Consider the following 21,325-nt stretch of genomic DNA (forward strand, 5'->3'; position numbering starts at 1 on the left):
TGTTGAGTTTCTGTTCTGTGATTTTGAGCGAAGGTCACACTCCTATATATAGTTGTTTTCATATTGAAATGAGCCGACATGAGCATGTGAGGAGATGTGTCACTGTATTAGGCCGACATGTATTCTTTTGAGGGTAGCCGACTTGATGAGGATTCTTTCAACAAGGAGACTTTGATGGATGGAGGAGTCTTCACGAATTGACTTTGACAATCACCTAAAGCCTACGATGGAGGCTTGACCTATACATTTGACCCAAGCATGAAACCCATGCTTTAACAAGTCAATTAAAATAATAATAGAAATTCTTTTGCTTTTCTTTTGACAAATGTATTACAATATTGACTGCAAGTACAATTATGAAGACTGAACCTAGTTACATTTTTCAACAGATAAATCCTCCAAGTGGAAAATAACAGTTAGTTGGTTTGCTCCCCGTCAAAATAATTTTGACCGTTGATAAATGTTTGATCATATTTTAATCTCCATCGCCGAAAATCTTTGTTTTTGAGAAATTTTCGAATTTTTCTTAAATACCATTTTTTATTAGCTAAAAAATAATTATTTTGAGCTAATTTCCTCAAAAAATTGACTTTGACTAACACCAAGGCCCAAGGGTCCATTTTTTCTTGAAATTTCCAATATTCCCTTGGTGGGAGACTTCCAAAAATTAATTTTTTTAAGACCCACGAATTTTTCCACTTGGAGAATTTAATTTCTCTAGGAATTTTAATTTTGATTCTAATTAATTAAATTTCTGGCCTAGGATTTTAATTTATTTTTGCTAAAAAATTTAATTAATTGACACATGAGGGGATTAATTTTTTTTCCACCCTCTAATATTTTAGCCATGGTGTCTAAGTATGAGGGACCATGCACCAAAATATTTTTTACATCAAAATATTACAATTTCAACCCTCAAAGGGGGAACGCCCGTTCGTTATAGACCCTCAATGTATTACCCAATTCTGCAACTCAATATGATTTAATAGACCAAATGATCTGTAATAAAATAATTTAGCCAATTAGCTTAAATTATTCCCAAATCACTATTACAAAAGACTCGACTAAAATACTGGGACTCACCTAAGACCTTGACAATAAATTCCACCCTAGCTTTGGGGTGAAGCTGGAGGGAAAATTTTTTCCGATCATTCGTGTTTAGAAACACAAATGAATCAGTGAGACGAAAAACCTCCTAGGATGAAAATCGTCTCCAAAATGATAGACTTACCTAGGCTATTACATAAATATATAGTAGGATCATTTACATTACAATTTTGCAAAATGGGTTTACAACTCTGACAAATTTACGATTGATGATGATGAATCTAGGATAATCTGAATGCTCGAACATGATGGAATCCCTTTGCGAAAAAGTGTATTGCTATAGGGTAGTTGACACAGAGTGGTCAACAAAACCCATGCTCCAAAAATAATAATCATAAATTTTTTTCTTTCATTTCATAATTTGCAAGAATAAAAAATACATTTCATACTTATGATGCCCGAACTTAGTTACACATTTTTCAACAATATTTTATGCTCTTGTGTTCCTAGCCTCACTGACACCACTTGAGGCTAGAACACCTATCCGAACTACATCAACCAACACTCCCTCTTAGTGAGGAAGGTGTTCTACATTGTACACCATCATGCTCCTTGCTCACATTTGTAACACCTGTCTCCATGAGTACCCCATGGCTCATTTTACTCTACCATAGCTCTCGTGGATTGCTGCTATGAGCAATGAGTGCAAACTCATCCTTTATCAATCTAGAAAGCTCATCTGCAGTTTCCATTGTTTGCTTCTTGCCCTTCTTGTCACCTTTCTTCTTGCTAGGCCATCGATCTTTGTTGACTTTTCAACCAATAATTAGAACTTGATTACCCGATTACCTATAGCGAAACTTCAACCTCCACTTGCAAAATATAATGTTGATGGATTTGAACCAATATGCATCACTTCTGAACTGAGAACTAGAACACAAAACTTGTGTTATAACTTGCATGAGTCTGTTGTAATTATTCTCCATGGTGTGTATATTTATATATGCAATTGGTGGATCAAAGCTTATGGAGCTGACCATGGGTCACACCACTAATCTAGGAGTTTCCACCTCAATATTTTCACCAAGCCGACCATTTGACTATGCCCTTGACTTTTGCCTTTGATTTTGAGCCTAATTTTTCGAATTCATATGACCATACCCCATGACCTGCTCTCGGGGGCTTAATGGCCCTTGGCATGCTGACGTCATTATGCCATGTGGTAGTCTATGAGAGGCTCCACGTGTCACTATGGGATAAGCCAATATTCCCAAATGACATTCAGACAAGTTAAGCAAATATTCATAATCCAATCCCTCCTTTGGTTATTAGATATGTTCGATTGGAGCAGAGTTGCTCGAACTTTAACATTGTCAAAGTTTGTGCACCTTCAGCCACTGTTCTGTGAAAATTCTATCACTGCAACAACTGATCTATTTTTTCTACTTATTCCACAATAAGTTATTTATGAAATTACTTCATTAAACATTAAAATAAATACTGCTGTAGATATCATACCGTAATACAGAAGCAAACATATGCACAAGAATCAATACATTGACAGTTATTTTGGATAACAGTCCCCAGAAAAACCCAATGTGGGAAAACCGGTGCAGCAAGGGAGGTTTTTATTATTCAACAATTCTTCAGTACAACAGGGTGCCAAACTGGCTTACCCACACAGAGAAAAAATTCTCCAGCACTTCTCCCAATCCCAGCGTCAGCCCGACTGACCTCTGCGTGGCTCTCAGACCCTCTGCGTCAGCCCTGGGCCTCTCTGCGTCACCCACGCAGGCCCAGTTAATGAATGCGCAATCTCCTGCTGCCTCTGCATCTGCCTCTCCTGCCTCAGCGCTGATCTCTAGTAGCTGATCCTGTCTCTCTGTTCCGTACTTGCTGCCTCCTGATTGCTGACCAGACCACTGGTTCAATTTCTTAGCGAACCCTGCTCCAGAAATTGAACTGACTAGTCTCCCTCTATGTATTCTCCAAGTGACCTTCAAGCCTCCTCTTATACTTTTCTCGTTGACAAATCAACGGTCGAGATTAAGTTTCTAATCAATTGCTAAGATTAGATCTGGCTTGATCCATGACTTTTGGACCATTCTAACACGGTTTTATATTAATTCACATTAATATTTTATTTTCCTTAAGTTTAGACTTAGGGACTTCATTAAAAATATTAATTATTTTAATATCTCCCAAATTGTTTAGAATCTGCCCAAACCCTTTCTGGGTATTGGAGATCTCATGTGCCTTAGCCTCTCCACCAATTTTCGTGGCAAGAGCACATCCGATGCTACCGCAAATCAACACTCTCAATGTTGCACTAATCGTTATCGGGATTAATTCAGCGTGAGGAAAAATCGGAAAAAATCGTAAAAATTGGGAAAAAATCGGTAATAATCGGGAAAAAAATCGTAACATACAAAATTTTTCATTTTTTTTCAATTTTTTGAATATTTAAACCATCTACAACATAAAATAAATACATTGACACATAAATATGATAAAAGAACTAATATATAAGATGTTTAATATTATTTCTAGTGCTACATCACACATAACAGTGAATCATGTCCTGAATAGTAAGTCTTGACTCCTGAGTCCCAACTCAGCCTCAAAATATCAACAAAAAATATAATAATGTAACTCATGAGTCATATCATGAGTCATAATGTCATATACAATGAAATGAACCAAATAACTAAAGTCTAATACTATTGATTTCCTCTGCCCGTCTTGCGAGAAAATGCCATAGCTTTCCCTTTCCCTTTAGAGGTAGACGCTGGTGGAGTTGGCAGTGGACTCTGCTGTGCTCTAGAAGCTGAAGAATTAGGAGCTATAGGAGGTAGACCACGTCCTCTACTGGTGGCAGGTGTAGCCCGGGCAGGTGGTGTCAACTTCTCCTCCTGTTGCTTCGCCTCCTCCTCCTCCTCCTCCTCCCCGTCCACTACCTTCTGCACTAACCAATCATCAGCAGACTCCATGAGAGGCCTCTCGGCTTCAACCCTCCATGCAGCAGTGGTGTCAATCCCATCCAACGAGATGGCCTCCATATCAGGTGTCCTCTCAAGTTGCCTCACCCACAATCGAAGATTGTAGTAGACGTAGACCATGTCATTAAGTCGCTGGGACTCCCACCTGTACAAAGATCATGAAATAATAATTATAAAAAAAATATTGTTTAATGAATTCAAAAAATTATTTGGAAATTTGCAATATTTTAAATTTTTAAGTGTTAACCTGTTGCGCTTCTTGTTGTGTATTTTTTCAAATACACTCCAGTTGCGCTCACACCCTGAGGAGCTACATGTTTGGCTGAGGATTCCAATGGCAAGCTTTTGCAGAAGGGGTACCCTGGCACCATACATTCTCCACCATGCATCTACAACAAAATTAAAAATAAAATTCTAAATAAACATAAGAAAAAAATGGAATTTGAAGAGACAATGAAATTTGAAACAAACTAAAAAATACCTGGCATTTTAATCGTCCTATCAGTGACAGCCATGTCAAAGCCAAATGTGCCACTTGCCATCCTATATGTCTCAATTTCTTTAGAGATTTCTATACGTTCTGCTGGAGATCGCACCATCCTCTGAACACAGGTTAAGAATCCATCCATGATCTCAGCATCAAATACAAACCCACATGCGTAAGAAAATGCGGGGTTCAGGTAGATCCCTGCAGCATGAATGGGACGATGGAGTGTGTTGTTCCATCGTTCATCAATGACTTCCCATAGGAGGAGTTGTCTCTGAACCCCTCATCTCCCTTATCATCATAGTAGGCCCGAATGGTTTCTTTCGCCCTGTCCATGGCCTCATACAAATAGCCATTGCGGGCTTCTCACCATCAACTAATCGAAGAACCTTTACCAAAGGTTTAGTAACGGTGCACACCTCCTGTACTCCCGCCTAGAAGTCTTGCTGGTATGAAATTAGTCTGCATATGGCCTCTCTCTCTGGTTTGCGACTCATTGTCAAAGCACGCCACTCCTCTGAAAGAAACATTCTCTTCACATCCCACATAGAATTCAAGAGGGATTGAAGAGATATGAAAGTAGTGGCAAACCGTGTAATGGCGGGGCGCACCAACTCTTTGTTGTTGGTGAATTTTCTCGTCAAGCTAAGCACAAATGTATGATTATATATAAATTTTGCAATGCTTTTTGATGACTCAACAATATCTTTGACAAAGGAAATTTTCCCTATGTCCTCCAACATCAAATCAATACAATGTGCAGCACAAGGTGTCCAAAATAAAGTAGGAGGCCTCTCCATAAGCATCTTGCCAGCAACAACATAATTTGTAGCATTGTCTGTTATGACTTGGACAACATGTTCTGCACCCACCTCCAAAATAAACACATCCAGAAAATCACATAAAGTTTTTGCATCTTTGATATGTGCAGATACATCAACATATTTGATAAACATAGTCCCCTTGGGACAACTAACCAAGAAGTTTATAAGGGTTCTCCTCTTTTGGTCAGTCCAACCATCTAATATCACAGTGCATCCTGTTTGTGCCCATGATTCCCTAAAATCCTCCAATCTTTTGGTGTAGTCAAGCTTTTCATTTTGAAGAATCCGGCCTCTAATGTCATGATAAGAAGGGATTTTGTACCCTGGGCCAACAGTTGCAATAGCATCAACAACAGGCTGGAAAAATGGATTATTCCTTACAATGCTGAAAGGAATATCACTCCAAAGGAGAAATTTGGCCAACAACTTGTCAACTTGTTCTTTCTCAGTTTTTTTAAGCATTGAAGTGATAGATGGCTGTGAACCAGGTGTGGTTCGAGGAACAAAAAATGATGAGGTAACTACCGGGTTGGTTGATGCTGCAGTAGAACCACTGCCACTTCCTTGGTCAGCTGACTTTGTTAGTTGCTTCTTCATTTCTGCTTTGGCCTCTCTACTGTGGTCTAAATTTTCCAATGATCTCATGGCTTTTCGAATGATTTCAGGATTTGTATTTGTGCAAGGCCCTACATGAAATTCAAGGATTTGTGCAAGGTGATACTTCAATCTGTACACCCCCCGGACATATGGTGCCCACACAACTTGTAAGACAAGTTCATTCTATCAATCCCTCCATTAGAGTCACCAAATTCCCACAGAGGGTCCAATTTCCTTGGCATGTTTGACTTTGAACTTTGAACTTTGAACTTGAAGTTGAAAACTTGAATGGCGATTCGGTGAACCTATGGAAAAATAAGGATTACAATTTACAAGTTACAAACTTACAATTTACATTGTACAAAAACTAAAAAAAAATTACGTACAATTTAAGAAATTTTAAGTTTTAACAAACAAAATGAAAAATCAAATGACATTGGACAAATGTCAAAAACCCCATCAAGATTCAAATCAATTCAAAAATATTTGATAACCCATTGAATTCTTTTGATAAACAATGGGTTATCCAGATTCCATACCCAACCAAAAACATAGAAAAAAACCAAAACAAAGTTACAAAACACAAAACGTTGGTGCCCATATCGGTTTTATGGAGAAAATTCGTCTCCTCCTTAGCTCACACTTCGTTTTTCTCTTCCAGTTAGTGGATTCAGTGTTCAAATGACCAAGAGCTCACTCCAAAACTCCAAACCCCCGTCGCGTGCCTGTCTGCTGTCCAAATGAGAAAAAAAAAATCGCGTTTTTTAGTTATAAATCGCGTTGTCTGCAAGGGGCACGATTTTTATCGAAAAATTCGCGATTTTTATGAAAAAATATATTTTTTCATAAAAATCAGCGAATTTTTTTTTTTTAATCGCCCGATTATATTGCGATTAGTGCAACACTGAACACTCCCTCTTAGCGAGGACTGTGCTCTAGCAATACTCCTCACTGAGCATCACCCTGATCATTTGGCATCGATCCCTATGTTGATGCTAGGCCTGCTGCCCATCATCCTCTGCACTGCTGCATCCTGTACTGCTGCCCATGGCTCTGCCACTGCCACTGTTGCATTTGTACGACAACTCCCTCTGCATCTGTGCTGCTGCTAGTCCTTTCTCCCAACACTGCATCTGCACTGCAGCTCGCTCTGCAACTGTGCTGCTGCTGGTCCTTTCTCCCAACACTGTATCCGCATTGCAACTCCCTCTGCATCCATGCTGCTATCACTCCCATTTCTACTTCTGAAACGGGTTCTTCACCATCCCCATCTTTTCCCTGAAGTAGTCAAACTTTGTCCTTCCAAGGGCCTTGGTGAGGATGTCCGCCACCTGTTCTCCTGTAGGAGTGTAGCTCAACTGTACAACTCCTCGTTGGACACAATCTCTGACAAAGTGACATCGGATATCAATATGCTTCGACCTATCATGAAACACTGGATTCTCAGAGAGCTTGATGCAACTCTGATTGTCGCACATGATCCTGGTCGCCTCCATATTCTTTCTGAATAGGTTCACCAACAGTTTTCTAAGCCATATGGCCTCACACGAAGCTGTGCTTGCTGCCATATATTTTGCCTTAGATGAGCTCAGAGCCACAGACTTCTGTTTCCTACTGCACTAGGAGGTCATTCCTGATCCAATGTTGAAACAGTACCCAGAGGTACTTTTCCGATCCACTAAACTTCCTGCCCAATCTGCATCAGTAAATCCACTCAAACTGATATCCTTACCTTTAGTGTACAAGAGCCCATAATCGACTGTTCCCTGTAAATACCTGAGAACGTGTTTGGCTGCTGCCCAGTGTGCCCTCTTTGGTTCCACCATGAACTGATTGAGGGTGTTTTTAGCGTAGCAAATGTTTGGCCTGGTATTGACCAGATATATCAGGGACCCTATGAGCTGCTTGTATAGGGTGGGATCGACATCCTTGTCTTCTGAAGCATCAATCTTCTTCTATTTGGTGATCATTGGCGTAGCCATAGGTCTACAGTCCTCCGTCCCGAATCTTTTCAGTATTTTTGTAGCATACCTTCCTTGCCCAAGGAAGATTTCTCCCTTCTGTTGCCAAAATTCCAACCCTAGGAAGTAGTGCATTCGTCCCAAATCCTTCATATCGAATTCTGTGGCTAGATTCTTCTTGCATTCCCCTATGAGTCTGGATGATCCCGTCAGAAAGAGATCATCCACATACAATACTAAGATTAGCGGCTTGTTCTCTACAACCAGATAGTAGAGATTCAGATCCACGTCACTCTTGACAAATCCCATCTTTTGCAAGTAGCCATCTATTCGACCATACCATGCTCTTGGTGCCTGTTTCAGCCCATACAAGGCTTTCTTCAATCTGCATACATGAGACTTCTTTTCATGAGTTTCAAAGCCCTCTGGTTGGTCAATGTATACCTTCTCCCATCCCATCTGGGCTGCAAGAGATATCACGGTCCTAATAGATGTATACCTGGCTACCGAGGCGAAGGTCTCTTTATAGTCAATCCCTTCTTTTTGAGCATACCCCTTAGCCATAAACCCGGCCTTGTATTTCTCAACACTACCGTCTGCAATGTATTTGATCTTATAGATCCATCTTGAACCTACCACTGATCTGTCTTGAGGCCTTGGCACCACCTCCCAGACATTGTTTACCATTATGGAGTTGAATTCCTCTACCATCGCATCTAGCCAAACCTGATGTTGAGCTGCCTCTTTGAAATTGGCAGGCTCTCCATCTTGAGCTACTAATGCCTGATATCTTTCTGGCTGTTTTCACTCCCTCTTATTGTTTCTTGGTGCACCGATGAAGTCCTTTGCATCTCGCAGAATCTGATGAAGTTCCCTGCTAGTTCTTCCTCTGCCAGCAGGTGCTTCTATTCGCTCCTCCTCCTCATCCTGAGAATCTTCCTATTCTGAGGAAGAATTCTTTACTTCTGTTGGTTGAAGAGGCTTAACCAACGACTCCTCTTTCAACTGCTCTTCGGAAAGCATCTCGCGAGATCTTTTGAAAGCCCTATCCTCCATGAACTTTACATCTTGTCGTACTACTACCTTCTTGCTCCTTGGAAGATAGATTCTGTATGCCTTAGCATTCTCACTATATCCCACCAGATATCCCTTTTCCGCAGTTTGATCCAGCTTCTTCCTCTTTTCTTCAGGTATGTGACAATATGTTAAACTCCCAAATATCCTGAAATCACTGACTTCAGGTGTCTTCCCTGTGAAGACTTTCTCTGGAGTAATCTTGCCTAATGCCCGATGAAGAGTCATGTTCTAAACATAGACTACTGCGTTGCATGCTTTCGCTCATAGGAATTTTGGCATATCCTGATCATACATCATGGCCCTAGCTGCTTCTGTAATAGTCCTGTTCTTTCTTTCTGCTACCCCATTCTGCTCCAGATTGTAGGGAGCTGTCCACTCTCTTCTCATGCCCTCCTTAGCGCAAAAATCAGTGAAGTCCTTATTGACATATTCTCCACCATTATCTGAGCGCAAAACTTTTATTTTCTTCCCAGTCAGATTCTCCACTAGAGCCTTGAACTCCTTGAATCGACAGAAAACCTCATCCTTGGTTTTCAGAAAATAAATCCAAGTTTTCCTTGAGTGGTCATCAATGAAGGTAAGGAAATACTCGGCACCACTGAGAGCTTTGACGAACATAGGTCCGCAGATATCAGAGTGTATCAATCCTAGTACACTCTTGGCCCTGTGTTTGCTCCTAGGAAATGTTGCCTTGGCATACTTTCCTAGAGCACATCCCCTGCATACATCATCTCGTTCTGTATTCAGATCCGGAATTCCTGTTACAGTGCTCCAGAGAATTCTCAGAGCTCCATGGTGCAAGTGACCCATTCTTCTGTGCCATAGTTCGTTCAAGTCCTTGTCTCCATGACTGCCTATTAGTGCCATTGGTGATTCTAGTTGTAATCTATACAACCGATTACTTTTGATCCCGATCTGCACTTTCTTTTTCCAGCTCAGGTGTTTGACGTATACCTTCTCCTTGATGAAGTAGACGTCATAGCCCTTGCCTTGTAGTTGTGACACAAAAAGTAAGTTCATCCCCAATCCTGGTACATGTAGCACATTTGTAGCATGGAACCGTTCTCCTGATTCTGTCTGAAAGACTATGGTACCCTTCCCTACTGGAGTACACTTTGCCTTGTTCCCCATGGTGATCTGAAAGTTCATCTTCTCTTCTCGATATTCTGAGAAACACTCCCTGATTCCCGTCATATGCCACGAGGCTCCATTGTCTATATACCATACTTCTAATGATGCAGCACTAGTCATACACGCCACTTCTTCTTCCAGCCTGGAAGCTAACATAGAGAAATCAAAATCTCTTTCTCTTGTGCAATCTTTTGAAAATATGTGTGAGTCCCCTGACGTGGATGCCTCTGCATCATGGTCTCGACCCATAACTGATTTTCCCTTCCTGTCTCTGATTACTCGCTCTGATACCATGTGAAAATTCTATCACTGCAGCAACTGATTTATTTTTTCTACTTATTCCACAATAAGTTATTTATGAAATTACTTCAATAAACATTAAAATAAATACTGCTGCAGATATCACACCGTAATACAGAAACAAACATATGCACAAGAATCAACACATTGACACAGTTATTTTGGACAACAGTCCCTGGAAAAACCCAATGTGGGAAAATCGGTGCAGCAAGGGAGGTTTTTATTATTTAGCAATTCTTCAGTACAACAGGGTGCTGCACTGGCTTACCCACACAGAGAAAAAATTCTCCAGCACTTCTCCCAATTCTAGCATCAGCCCGGCTGACCTTTGCGTGGCTCTCAGACCCTCTGCGTCAGCCCGTGCTTGACTGCATCAGCCTTGGGCCTCTTTGCGTCACCCACGCAGGCCCAATTAATGACTGCGCAGTCTCCTGCTGCCTCTACGTCTGCCTGAAATGCCCTGCATCTGCCTCTCCTTCCTTAGCGCTGATCTCTAGTGGCTAATCCCGTCTCTTTGTTCCGTACTTGCTGTCTCTAGACTGCTCACCAGACCACTGGGTCAATTTCTCAGCTAACCCCGCTGTAGAAATTGAACTGATTGGTCTCCCTCATTGTATTCTCCAAGTGACCCTCAAGCCTCCTCTTATACTTTTCTCGTTGACAAATCAACGGCCGAGATTAAGTCCCTAATCAATCGCTAAGATTAGACCTGACTTGATCCATGACTTTTGGACCATTCTAACACAGTTTTATATTAATTCACGTTAATATTTTATTTTACCTAAGTTTAGACTTGGGAACTTCATTAAAAATATTAATTATTTTAATATCTCCCAAACTGTTTAGAATCTGCCCAAACCCTTTCTGGGTATTGGAGATCTCATGTGCCTTAGCTTCTCCACCAATTTTCGTGGATAGAGCACATCCGATGCTACCTCAAATCAACATGTTCATTGTCAATTAGATCAGTGACTCCTTGATCCACCCTTAACATGCACACTCTTTAATGAATATGGTGATTTGGGTTTTTGCCTCATAGTTTGGGTCTTCTACTATTGCTGTTTTTCAAATGGCCATAACTTCTTGAACAGGAGGTGTTTTTTAGATTGTGATATACCACTAGAAAGGTTTCAACGGGGACTATCCAGCCATGCTATCCATAGGCTCCGTTGACCACTACGTGTCAACGACCCATAGAAGTGCACCCCTTTTTTTTCGCAAAAGGGATAGCGCCTGATCGATGTGTCTGTGCTGTCCAGCTATCATCATTAGCCTGATCATCATGTTATAAGGTAAACCCATTCTGCGTGTATATGATGTAAATAATCTCAGCAGAATCGTGTCACGTATGTAACAACCTAGGTAAACCTACTATTTTGGTGACGATCTACATTCTGGGAGGTTTTTTGTCTCACTGATCCATTCTCAGATGATCGATAGATTTTTCCTTCAGTCTTACTCCAAAGCCGGAATGGATTTTGTCACTGGGATCTTAGGCGAGTCCTAATGTTTTAGATCGAGTCTATGTAAAAGTGATTTGGGAATAATCCTAACTATTTGGTTAGGTTATTTTATTATAAATTACTTGGTTTGCTGGATTATATTTGTGTCGCAGAAATGGATAGTCTGTGAGGGTCTATTATGAATGGGTTTTTCCTTTGTGATGTAAAAAATATGAGAATCATGATGTAAAGTGTCTTGAGTGTTAGAAAAATAATTTATCCCCTCATAGGTTAATTAATTAAAGTTTTTGGCAAAAAATTAATTATAATCCTAAGCAGAAACTTAATTAATTCTAGGTCCTAGGTAAATTTAAATTTTCCAAAGGCAAAATTCGCCGGTCCTTAAAAATTAATATTTAAGAGGCCCAGGGACTAAGGTAAATTAATTATTTTGATAAATTTTAAATCTTTGATCCCCGAGGTTAAGTCAAAGTCAAAATTTTGGGGAAATTAACTCAAAAATTTAATTTTTGAGTTAATTAAAATGCATTTAATTGAAAATTTCGAATTTCCCCAAATATTTAAATATTTTGATGGATGAGATTAAAAGAATTTTTTATCTTCATCAACGGTCGAGGTTGCTTTGATGAGTATCACTCGAACTAGCCGTTGGAGGATTTATCTTTAAATAGGAAGTCATTTGTCAGTCAATTCATCCGATCTCTGAGTTGTGCTAAGCAAAAAGCTCTTATATAATTTTTTCCTTGATAATAAAGAAAAACTTTGGGATTAAATTTTGCTGGTGTTCCTCTTTATGGAAATATTGTAAGATGTGTTGTTTTCATGCATAATTTTTTTTAGCTATTGACGATAGCTTTTGAAGAGTGATTTGAGTACAGGTATCTTGCTTAGTCGCTGAGGTTTAAATGATAATTTAAATTTTGAATGTAATAGCAGGTATCTTTATTTATCCGAATTTTATTATCATTTTCTTGCTCTATTTTGATGGCTGAATTGAGTTTTGAAGGAAAATCTTGATTTTTAGATCCTCGGGTGTTAGGGGAAGTTTTCAGTTGGACCAGCCAACTCCTGATCTATGTTTTCTGAAGAGCTTAGCTAAATTAGCTCTGAGCTTATCGTAAGATTTTAGTGGTGATATATGAAGGGTTTTTAGCTAAGCACCTCCTTTAAAATTTAAGAATTTAATTTTTGTGTGGAAAATTGATAGATCTGGCCGTTGAGAGCCTTAGATTATTAGATCTGGGAGCGGAGTTAGACTCATACGCCTCAGATCTGATAGATCTACTATTCTTGTGCATAGATCTATAACTTTTTTTTTGGTTTTTTGATTTGAGTTTCTAGGGTTTTATTTTTATTTTTTGTATATCTGGGTTCTGAGTGTTTTTGTTTTCAGGTACAAGTTGTAGATCTGAAAGAGATGTTTGATTTGAAGCCAAATCTAGGCCCTGGAGGGTAAGATTTGGCCTCAAAATCATTTTTGCAGGGATATTATCCAATTTTTTTTGTAGTCCAAGGGTTTTAAAATTTTAATGTGGAAATTTTACAAGGGTTTCACTGCCAAATCTGAAGCATAAAAAATGTATTGATGTAATATTCGTTTTTCCGGGTTTATTTTGGGTTTTTAAAGCTACCATTGGCTGCCTGGAACTACTGTTTGGGTTTTTCTTCTTGCTGTAAAAAAATTCGAATTTTATTTGTTGCCTGAGGTCTTCATTTTTTTTGTTGCCTGCGTTTTTCTTTTGGCTGCATCTTCCTTCCTGCGTTTTCTGCTCCCTTATCCCTCCAATCGGCTCCATCCTTGCCCTTCCCTCGCTTGTGCTCCTTTCTGCCTGTGGCCCTCAGTTCTGCCATCTCCCTAAGCATTCCTTCCCCCTGCTCCGTGGCCTTTGCTTCCTCCCTTCGTGCGTGCTGCCTGCAACTCTTTTCCGCTGTCTTAACCTGTAAGTTAATTCCTTACCTGCTGCCTTCGAAACTTGCCCTTGCTGCTCCTCAAACCAGCAGTTATACCTCTCACGTCCGCTAGCTGCGTCCATTCCTCATCCCTCCGGCTGCGGATCCCTCCCTTGCTCTTCTCTGCGAAAACCCTCTCCATACACCGCCGTTAAAGACCTGCACACAACAAACAACAAACATTTCGATTTTTTATTACTTCTTATGTTTTAGGTTTTAGTTGGTTAGGGTGAGCACTTTCGACTTTTCTTTTTATTTTCATTTGTATTGTTATGAGTTAGGTTAGATTTAGGTTTGATTTTTATTCTTTGGTTTGGTTAAATTCATTTTAATTCAAAATTTGATTTTTTTGTTTGGGTTGTTTTTTTTCGATTTTATTTATATATTTTTGATTTGATTTTATTTTGTTTCACATTTTTTGATTTAATTTTTTTTCTTATGATTTTGATTTTGATTTTTTATTTACATTTAAAAAACATTCAAAAACATAAAAAAATTCTAAAATAAAAAAAATAAAATTAAAAAATCTAAAAAAAATGATTAAAACATTATTATTATTATTATTTTTTAATGTGACTTTAGAGTTTAGAAAGAAATAAATTAAAGGATTTGCGCTTTCACATTAAACATTTTAATGTGGTTAATGGCCCATTAAAATTTTAATTTTTTTACTCTTTGATTCGTTTTACTTCCGTCACATTAAAAAATTTTGATTTCTTCATTTACCGCATTCAACTATTTTCCTAAGGAATAATTAAATTGTTAAACTAAAGTTCCTTGGCGTCTTTGGTGTTAAGTGCAAAATCTTAATTTTTGAGATTTCTCTATGGTGTCTTTGTGCTCTGGATAACTTATCTAGTCTATGGTTAGTTCAATATAAAGGCACTGGTCTATAATCAATTTTATCTTGTGGTTGTGTCTTATTTTAATCTAACTATCTCAATTGACTAAGACTTGTTCCAAATCCATCAAGTTGTTCATCCTTAAAATCTCCTAGAGCCTGTGTTCCACATACTATCTTCATCCATTCACCTTAGGGACTACCCCCCTTAACTTGTCTAGGAGAGAGTCTAAACGGAGTAAGGATTAGAGTGACAACCCTTACTCTGAGCGTTGTCGCGGTTCCTAGACACTTTGTGCGACAACAAGCTCATTAGGCTCATTAATTTCAAACCTCTTTGACTTCATGTGATGAGAATATGCAAGAGATCAGGCTGTCATACTGCTTCATGGGTGACACTGCTGCTTCCTTAGGCATTCTTTTTGACATCAATGACACTTGTCATCAATGACAACACCATGTGCAACAACATTTATAAAATGTGTGCCTGGGTTAATAATAGATACGTATGATGTAGTTGCTGATATAAACTAGGGTTGGCTGGATCTGACAGAACTAACAGACTGACAATGGTTGTCATTCAAACCAGGTTCGACCTCAATTTTTGACTAGAACACAAAGGCAGTTATAAACTTGTATTCAGTAATAGTGTAAATTAGGTTTGTTTCAATAGGCACATCTCTTCTTAAAACACGATTTAATTTTTTTATCATTAATTAGGGCTGTGTACATGTATGCCTGTATCCATGTATTAGTTAGGCTGTCCATTAAAATATTGTATAGTGAATATATATTTTTAAACCAACATATTGCATATATGAAGCTCACAAAGTATTAATGCTTTAGAATTCTGTTTTCTCATTTCTTACTAGCTTCCAGCATGGAAAACTAATATGTTTTTGTACAGGGAACAGGTACGAAAGTCTCTACAAAAGCCAAGAAATATGAATTCCAGCATGTAGATGAACTTCCAGGAAGAGATATTTATCGCTCTGGAGATGGTTTATGGGATGTGTAAGCCATTTTTTGTCCTTGTACAGAAAGGCAACTAGAAACTAGGTAGATCAATCTACATGAAAGGAGAATGAAGTTGAATATTTGGATAAGTTAGGGCTGGTCTTTGAATTTGATCTATTTTTGCTGCACAGAAATACGCGCGTCATAACTTTTCCAAGAGAGAAAATGGATTTTGCTCTAAATTTCTTACTAAGATATTCCATGGTGTGCGAGTTTATTGGGCTGAAGAACAATGTTCCTTTCTTGCATTCGACCATGGGAAATAGCTTGTGCCAGTTTGCTTTTATTAAGGCTTCTTGCTTCAATGCAATTTTCCCTTGCCTTCTTCAACTCAAGTGAAGTTTATTGTTCACTGCCTTCTGAGTTTCTTGAAGTCTTGTGTTGAAGCGATATAAAACCCTGATTTGAGAAGTCTTTGTGTCTTTTTTTCAGCTATCGCATTCCAAGGATATGGCCTATTCTGTATGCTTTTATAAATTGTGAAGTAAATGCAGTAGGGTAGACATGTAGTCAATATGAACCATCTTAAGTCTTATGGATTCCTAGTTTAAACTATACATGACGGACAGCATTTGTCACCTATTTCAGAGTTAATTCAATAAACAGCAAAACTGGGTATAATCCTGATAAGCTTGAGCCAGAGTAATTAAGTTATGTAAACGTGTGGAGTTCAATCTTGCCTGAAATGTGGCCCATTTAACATGATTCTACTATGAATTTGTTCTTGCCACTTTTTCACAAAAAGTGACTATCCAGGTTCACCAACATTGTAGAGGAAGAACTGAATGCCTTCAATTCCAGTTACATGCGTTAAAATTTAACTGCTTACAAGTATAATGCAAGTTTATGACAGATCTTGAAATAAAGAGAAGGAATAGGGGATATAATCAATTGCAACTATCTATCAGCAATCGGGATATAATATATTAGCAAACATTTTTAGGAGTCTCAAAATTAATGCACTTTAATAGTGGGATGTTATCATAAGATTCTTCATCATGATGCATACATGCTTTGCCTTTATCTGTGTATTTAATCTCAGACAATCAGCTAAGCTCATTTAGTTGTCAGCCTAAAATGTCAGCACTTATATGCTTTATAAAAAGTGCTGACATATCAATAATGAGCATTGAGGTTTGACCAAAAGGTGGTCAGTGGGATTCATTTTGGAAAGCACATTCTATGACATACATCGGAGGGATTACACTAGTGATTTTCAGACGAAATCAAAACCATTGACTGAGCTACATTCTTTGGAGGAAATAACCATTTGATTATTTCATAGGGAGGTGGGCCTTGCCTCGCTTTTTCCATCTCTATTCTATGCTTGCTGTGAATCATCATGCCTGATACGACTGTCCTCACTAGATCTATATAATATTTCAGTTCCAAGCCCAGATCTTTTCTAACCCCTATTCTATTCAGAAGTTCTTCATCTATGAAACAATACACTTTTATAGATACAGACGATAAGTAGGTAGGAGTAGCTTATATTGCGTTATCTCGATAAGGTCTGCTTCCCTTACTGGTTGAACTAATGAGTGAATGAACAAGAGGATTAGCTGGTTACTCTGTAATTCATGGAATGAACAAGATGACTGCAATTGGAAGAACCAACCCTTACCTGAGAAGAGTTCAGGCTTGACCTTTTAGGAACTTACCATTGATTACCTCACGTAACTGGCTGACCAGCTTGTCCAAGTCAGTGAGAATAGTAAAGGTTAATGAACTTACCTTCTAAAAAATGTATTGGTCATGAATGGTCAACCCAGTAAGGTCCTGATCAACCCTTCTAAAAAGGGTTGGTTCTGAAAGGTCAGTCAAGTAAGGTCGTAGTCAACCTTTCTAGTGAAGGGCTGGTCCTGAAAGGTCTTATGTTAGACAAATTATATATGCAAAATGGCTATAAAGTATAGCTAACTGCTACATAATGTCAATGCCAATTATAATGGTTAAAACTTAATATAAACCCAAGAGTAGACAGAAAAAGTTCAAATGCTCATTACCGGGTTTTAGTCACTCTCAAGCGGAAGTGAATGAGGTAAAAGAAGCCTAGAGCACTTATCCTCAAAGGTGATTGAAATAAAAGAGAGTGAGTTTCATATGAAAGTGTTTTTCACCGATTCTACTAAGAAATGGATTATATCAACCCTGGATCAATTCTTCTTTCTTAATAAATTATCTTCTATGTAAGTTAATGATAGCTTCAGCATCTCTCAACATGAACTAGAGGCATCCCACTAAGAGATTGTATAAGAGTTCCCTACCTCAAATCTGCATAATCTTAATTAGTGATCCACACATCTAAAGAAGGAAGTATACTGAGCCTTCTTATTTTCCAGTTAGGAGATGCATTATGTAACTACTTAAGAATGCACACTTAGAACACGGATAGAATGGACCTTCTCTTAAAGATCTATTACACATCATTCCCAAGAAAATTAATTAACACACCCAAAATAAAACCATATCAATGTCCAATCTTGCTTGAGAGAATGAATTTCTCGTGGAAAGAAAGAAAGAACAAAAGAAAGAAAGAAATATATTATTAATGCCCACCAATGATGAAAATAGGTGAATGGGAGGATTAGACATTTACATGTCACAATTTATAATGATGATGTGGGAGTGTCGAAAGCGACATTTAGGCCAAAAAGACCACAAATAAAGATAAAGATAAAAGAGCAATAAGGGGTAAACTGGGCAACCAAGAAAGACACACAAATCAGAAACCTCTAACTGATTGGGCAACCAAGAAAAAGTGCACTCCTTCCTTGGAAACATCTACGAGTAGAAAAGACAGAAGCATCTAAAAAACTTTTAAAGAAGGAAACATCTCAATGTATTTGCTTTATCTAATAATGTATTTGATTTTTATGCAATTTTTTTTGTAATTACAAATAAAAAACAAGGATAATGTTTGCATTGTTTATAAAATGCTCATCTTTCCCTCATAATAAACTGTGGTATTGTTTCCAGAGCTGCTGTGTTATTCTCTTTTCGTGCATCTATATTGTTATGTGATTCTCTCCATCAGTTTTTCAGATCTGCAGGTAGATCAATTGGTATCAGAGCATAATCTGCCCCCATCAAGAGCCCTCCACTGCGACACACCAGTCCATGATTTAGCCATGGCTCTTCAAGAGCTAATTACGCTGCAGCAACGACGACGCCCTCCAGGGCAAATGCAGCTTGATACACGCTTTCAACTGCCCAAATTCTCGGGCCAAATGAATGGTGAGGCTGTCGATTCTTGGCTCCACAGTCTCTCCAACAATTTCAGAACATGCCCAATGATGGAAGAGGAAATGAAACTTCAAATTGCCAATCTACAATTGGAAGGCCTGGCACAAACATGGTGGGATACTGTAAGGGCTGTAATTAATTAAACAACTATTTTCCCCTGAACAGATTATGAAATCTACCAAATGTAAAGTCTATAAATGATTAATCAGCTATTTACCCTGGACAGATTATGATGTAAGGACTGTACAGAATTTAACATCCATTGTAAAGACAATAAAGGATTTCTTAAAATTATCATGAACCTGTGATAAAATTACATAAAATTTTACAAATCTAATTGACAGAATTGATGAGAGTACCTACCTGTTTTCCTGTGTTCCTACGGGTGAAGAGACTTCAGAATTTCTCAGCTCGCTCCTGTTACCAAAAGACCATAACCTCCCAGCCAAACCAAGTACAACTTGGGTACTCAGTCCAGATTGCTTTCCAATTTCTGCAATCTGTTCCCCCGTGCCCAAAAACTTCAGAACAAGCAAGGCTCCTTCCCACTGTGCTTCTTCCCACTGTCCTCAGATTCTTCGTTCTTCCTCCTTTCTCCCCTCTTTTGGTTTTTCCCGGTTCAGATCCCCCTAAAAACTCTTTCTACCTCTATATGTAGCCTTCCTTGGCGGTGACCGCTCTCTCCACCAGCGATCCCACCGCTTCCAATCGTAGTGACACCTTTTCCCTCTATGTACGTGAGTCATATTCCTTTAAAGGTGTATTTATCTTATATTTAGGATTTTTGTTGTTTAATTTAAATGCCTTAGGTTCATATTAAATACTTTATTTTGATTTACTTTATCATTTTAATAATTTATTAATATTCTAGGCTATATAATTATATAACCATATGTAAAATTTAACTTAATTTTGACATCTATTTCTTTATAACCCTTTTAACTTTATACTTTTTAAAAATTTATATCATTGGTATTTGTTCATTAATTATGATGCATTAAGCAATGTGCGTGTTGATGGGTGAAGGTAACTTCTATTTGAAGGTGTGTCATGATATTCAACAGTGTTCCATGGGGACGCGTCCCCCAAGGTCGGGTGCGCGCACCCTTTGCACCCCACGCACCCGAGACAGGGGGATGTCTGGGGAAACGTTTCCCCACGTCCCCCTTTGGGGAGACGCGGGGAGACACAGGGGGAGACATTTCCCCAGTGTGGGGAACATGACTCTCCAAATGGGACGCTTGGGCGTCCCCCTTCAATATGGGCTATGCGTCCCCCATTTAATTTGCTTTTAAACAATGATTTATGATAGGGAAAACCTAGTATTTGACCATATTTCCCTACTAATGCTATGCAATTCATGGTAATGTTAAATTCTTAAAGTAAAATTGACATTCTCCTTTATCTTTCATTTTCATCCTTTTACTTAAATTTTTAACATTACCATGAAATGACTCAGGAAGTTTGAGAGTGGTTCCGACCTCATTGGATTTCATATGGAGAAAGTAGAATTTTAGATCTCACTCAAAATCCAGCAAACTTAACAGTTTTTCAGGAATTCAAGATTCGATGGATTGCAATGTTTCCATTGCATTTTGTCATGTCCAAGGGTATGGAATTAGTATTTAATCAAGAGCACCAAGCCCTCTTTGTACTTTAGAGTGACTTTTAGACTCATCACTCCACTGTTTTTGAGTTTTTGTTATATCAATTTATTATTCCAGTATTCAGATTTTAGTGTCTATTATAGTCTATTTTGCTTAGTACTAATTAGATTCTAAAATGATGAATGATGAATTCTAATTTTAAATCAATTTAGAATCTAGAATGATGAATGATGAGTATGGATCAATGTATTTCATTATTTAATTCAATTATGTATGTATCATTGTATTTATGCTTTCATTATTGAATATGAATTTGATATATATATTTAAAAGGAATATATATATATATATATATATATATATATACCTCGACGTCTCCCCGTCCCCCCTAAATTTCCCTAAAATTTAAGGATACTCCCACACGTCCCCCTTGTGCGTCTCCCCGCACCCGCGTCTCCCCGTCCCGAAGTCTTGGTGGAACATTGATATTCAACATTTATAGTTAATTTTAGAATATAAATACTAGTGCAATGCATGCGATACATGCATATGTAGCTATCATATGCATGCTAATATTCTTGCGCTCTCTATATTAAAGATGGGTCATTACAGATACTCATCTGAAGAATATGTCTTTGGTTTTCGAACTTGGAGAACCAACATAGACTAGATCGACACATATCACATCCTGGGATAACTTTTGCTAGGCCTTAAGAGAACGCTTCTATCCCCCAGGATATATCCAAAATCTCCTTGCCAAATGGTTACAACTTCGACA

General features: G+C 38.4%; 1 protein-coding gene across 2 annotated transcripts in view; it reads left to right on the forward strand.

Moving 5' to 3' along the window:
- The window catches only part of LOC149217318 (uncharacterized), a 367,700-nt gene that overhangs the window by 100,437 nt on the left and 245,938 nt on the right, over positions 1-21,325 (forward strand). For both annotated transcript variants that reach the window (XM_089392977.1, XM_089392976.1), the window contains exon 6: positions 15,585-15,691. In XM_089392977.1, the coding sequence (XP_089249103.1) occupies positions 15,585-15,691 (107 nt within the window). The remainder of the gene's footprint in view (positions 1-15,584; positions 15,692-21,325) is intronic.

The sequence above is a fragment of the Pinus tabuliformis genome, chromosome 1_1 (assembly GCF_031772625.1).
Source record: "Pinus tabuliformis cultivar Carrire ecotype Pingquan chromosome 1_1, CPIR1, whole genome shotgun sequence".
NCBI classification, from domain to species: Eukaryota; Viridiplantae; Streptophyta; class Pinopsida; order Pinales; family Pinaceae; genus Pinus; species Pinus tabuliformis.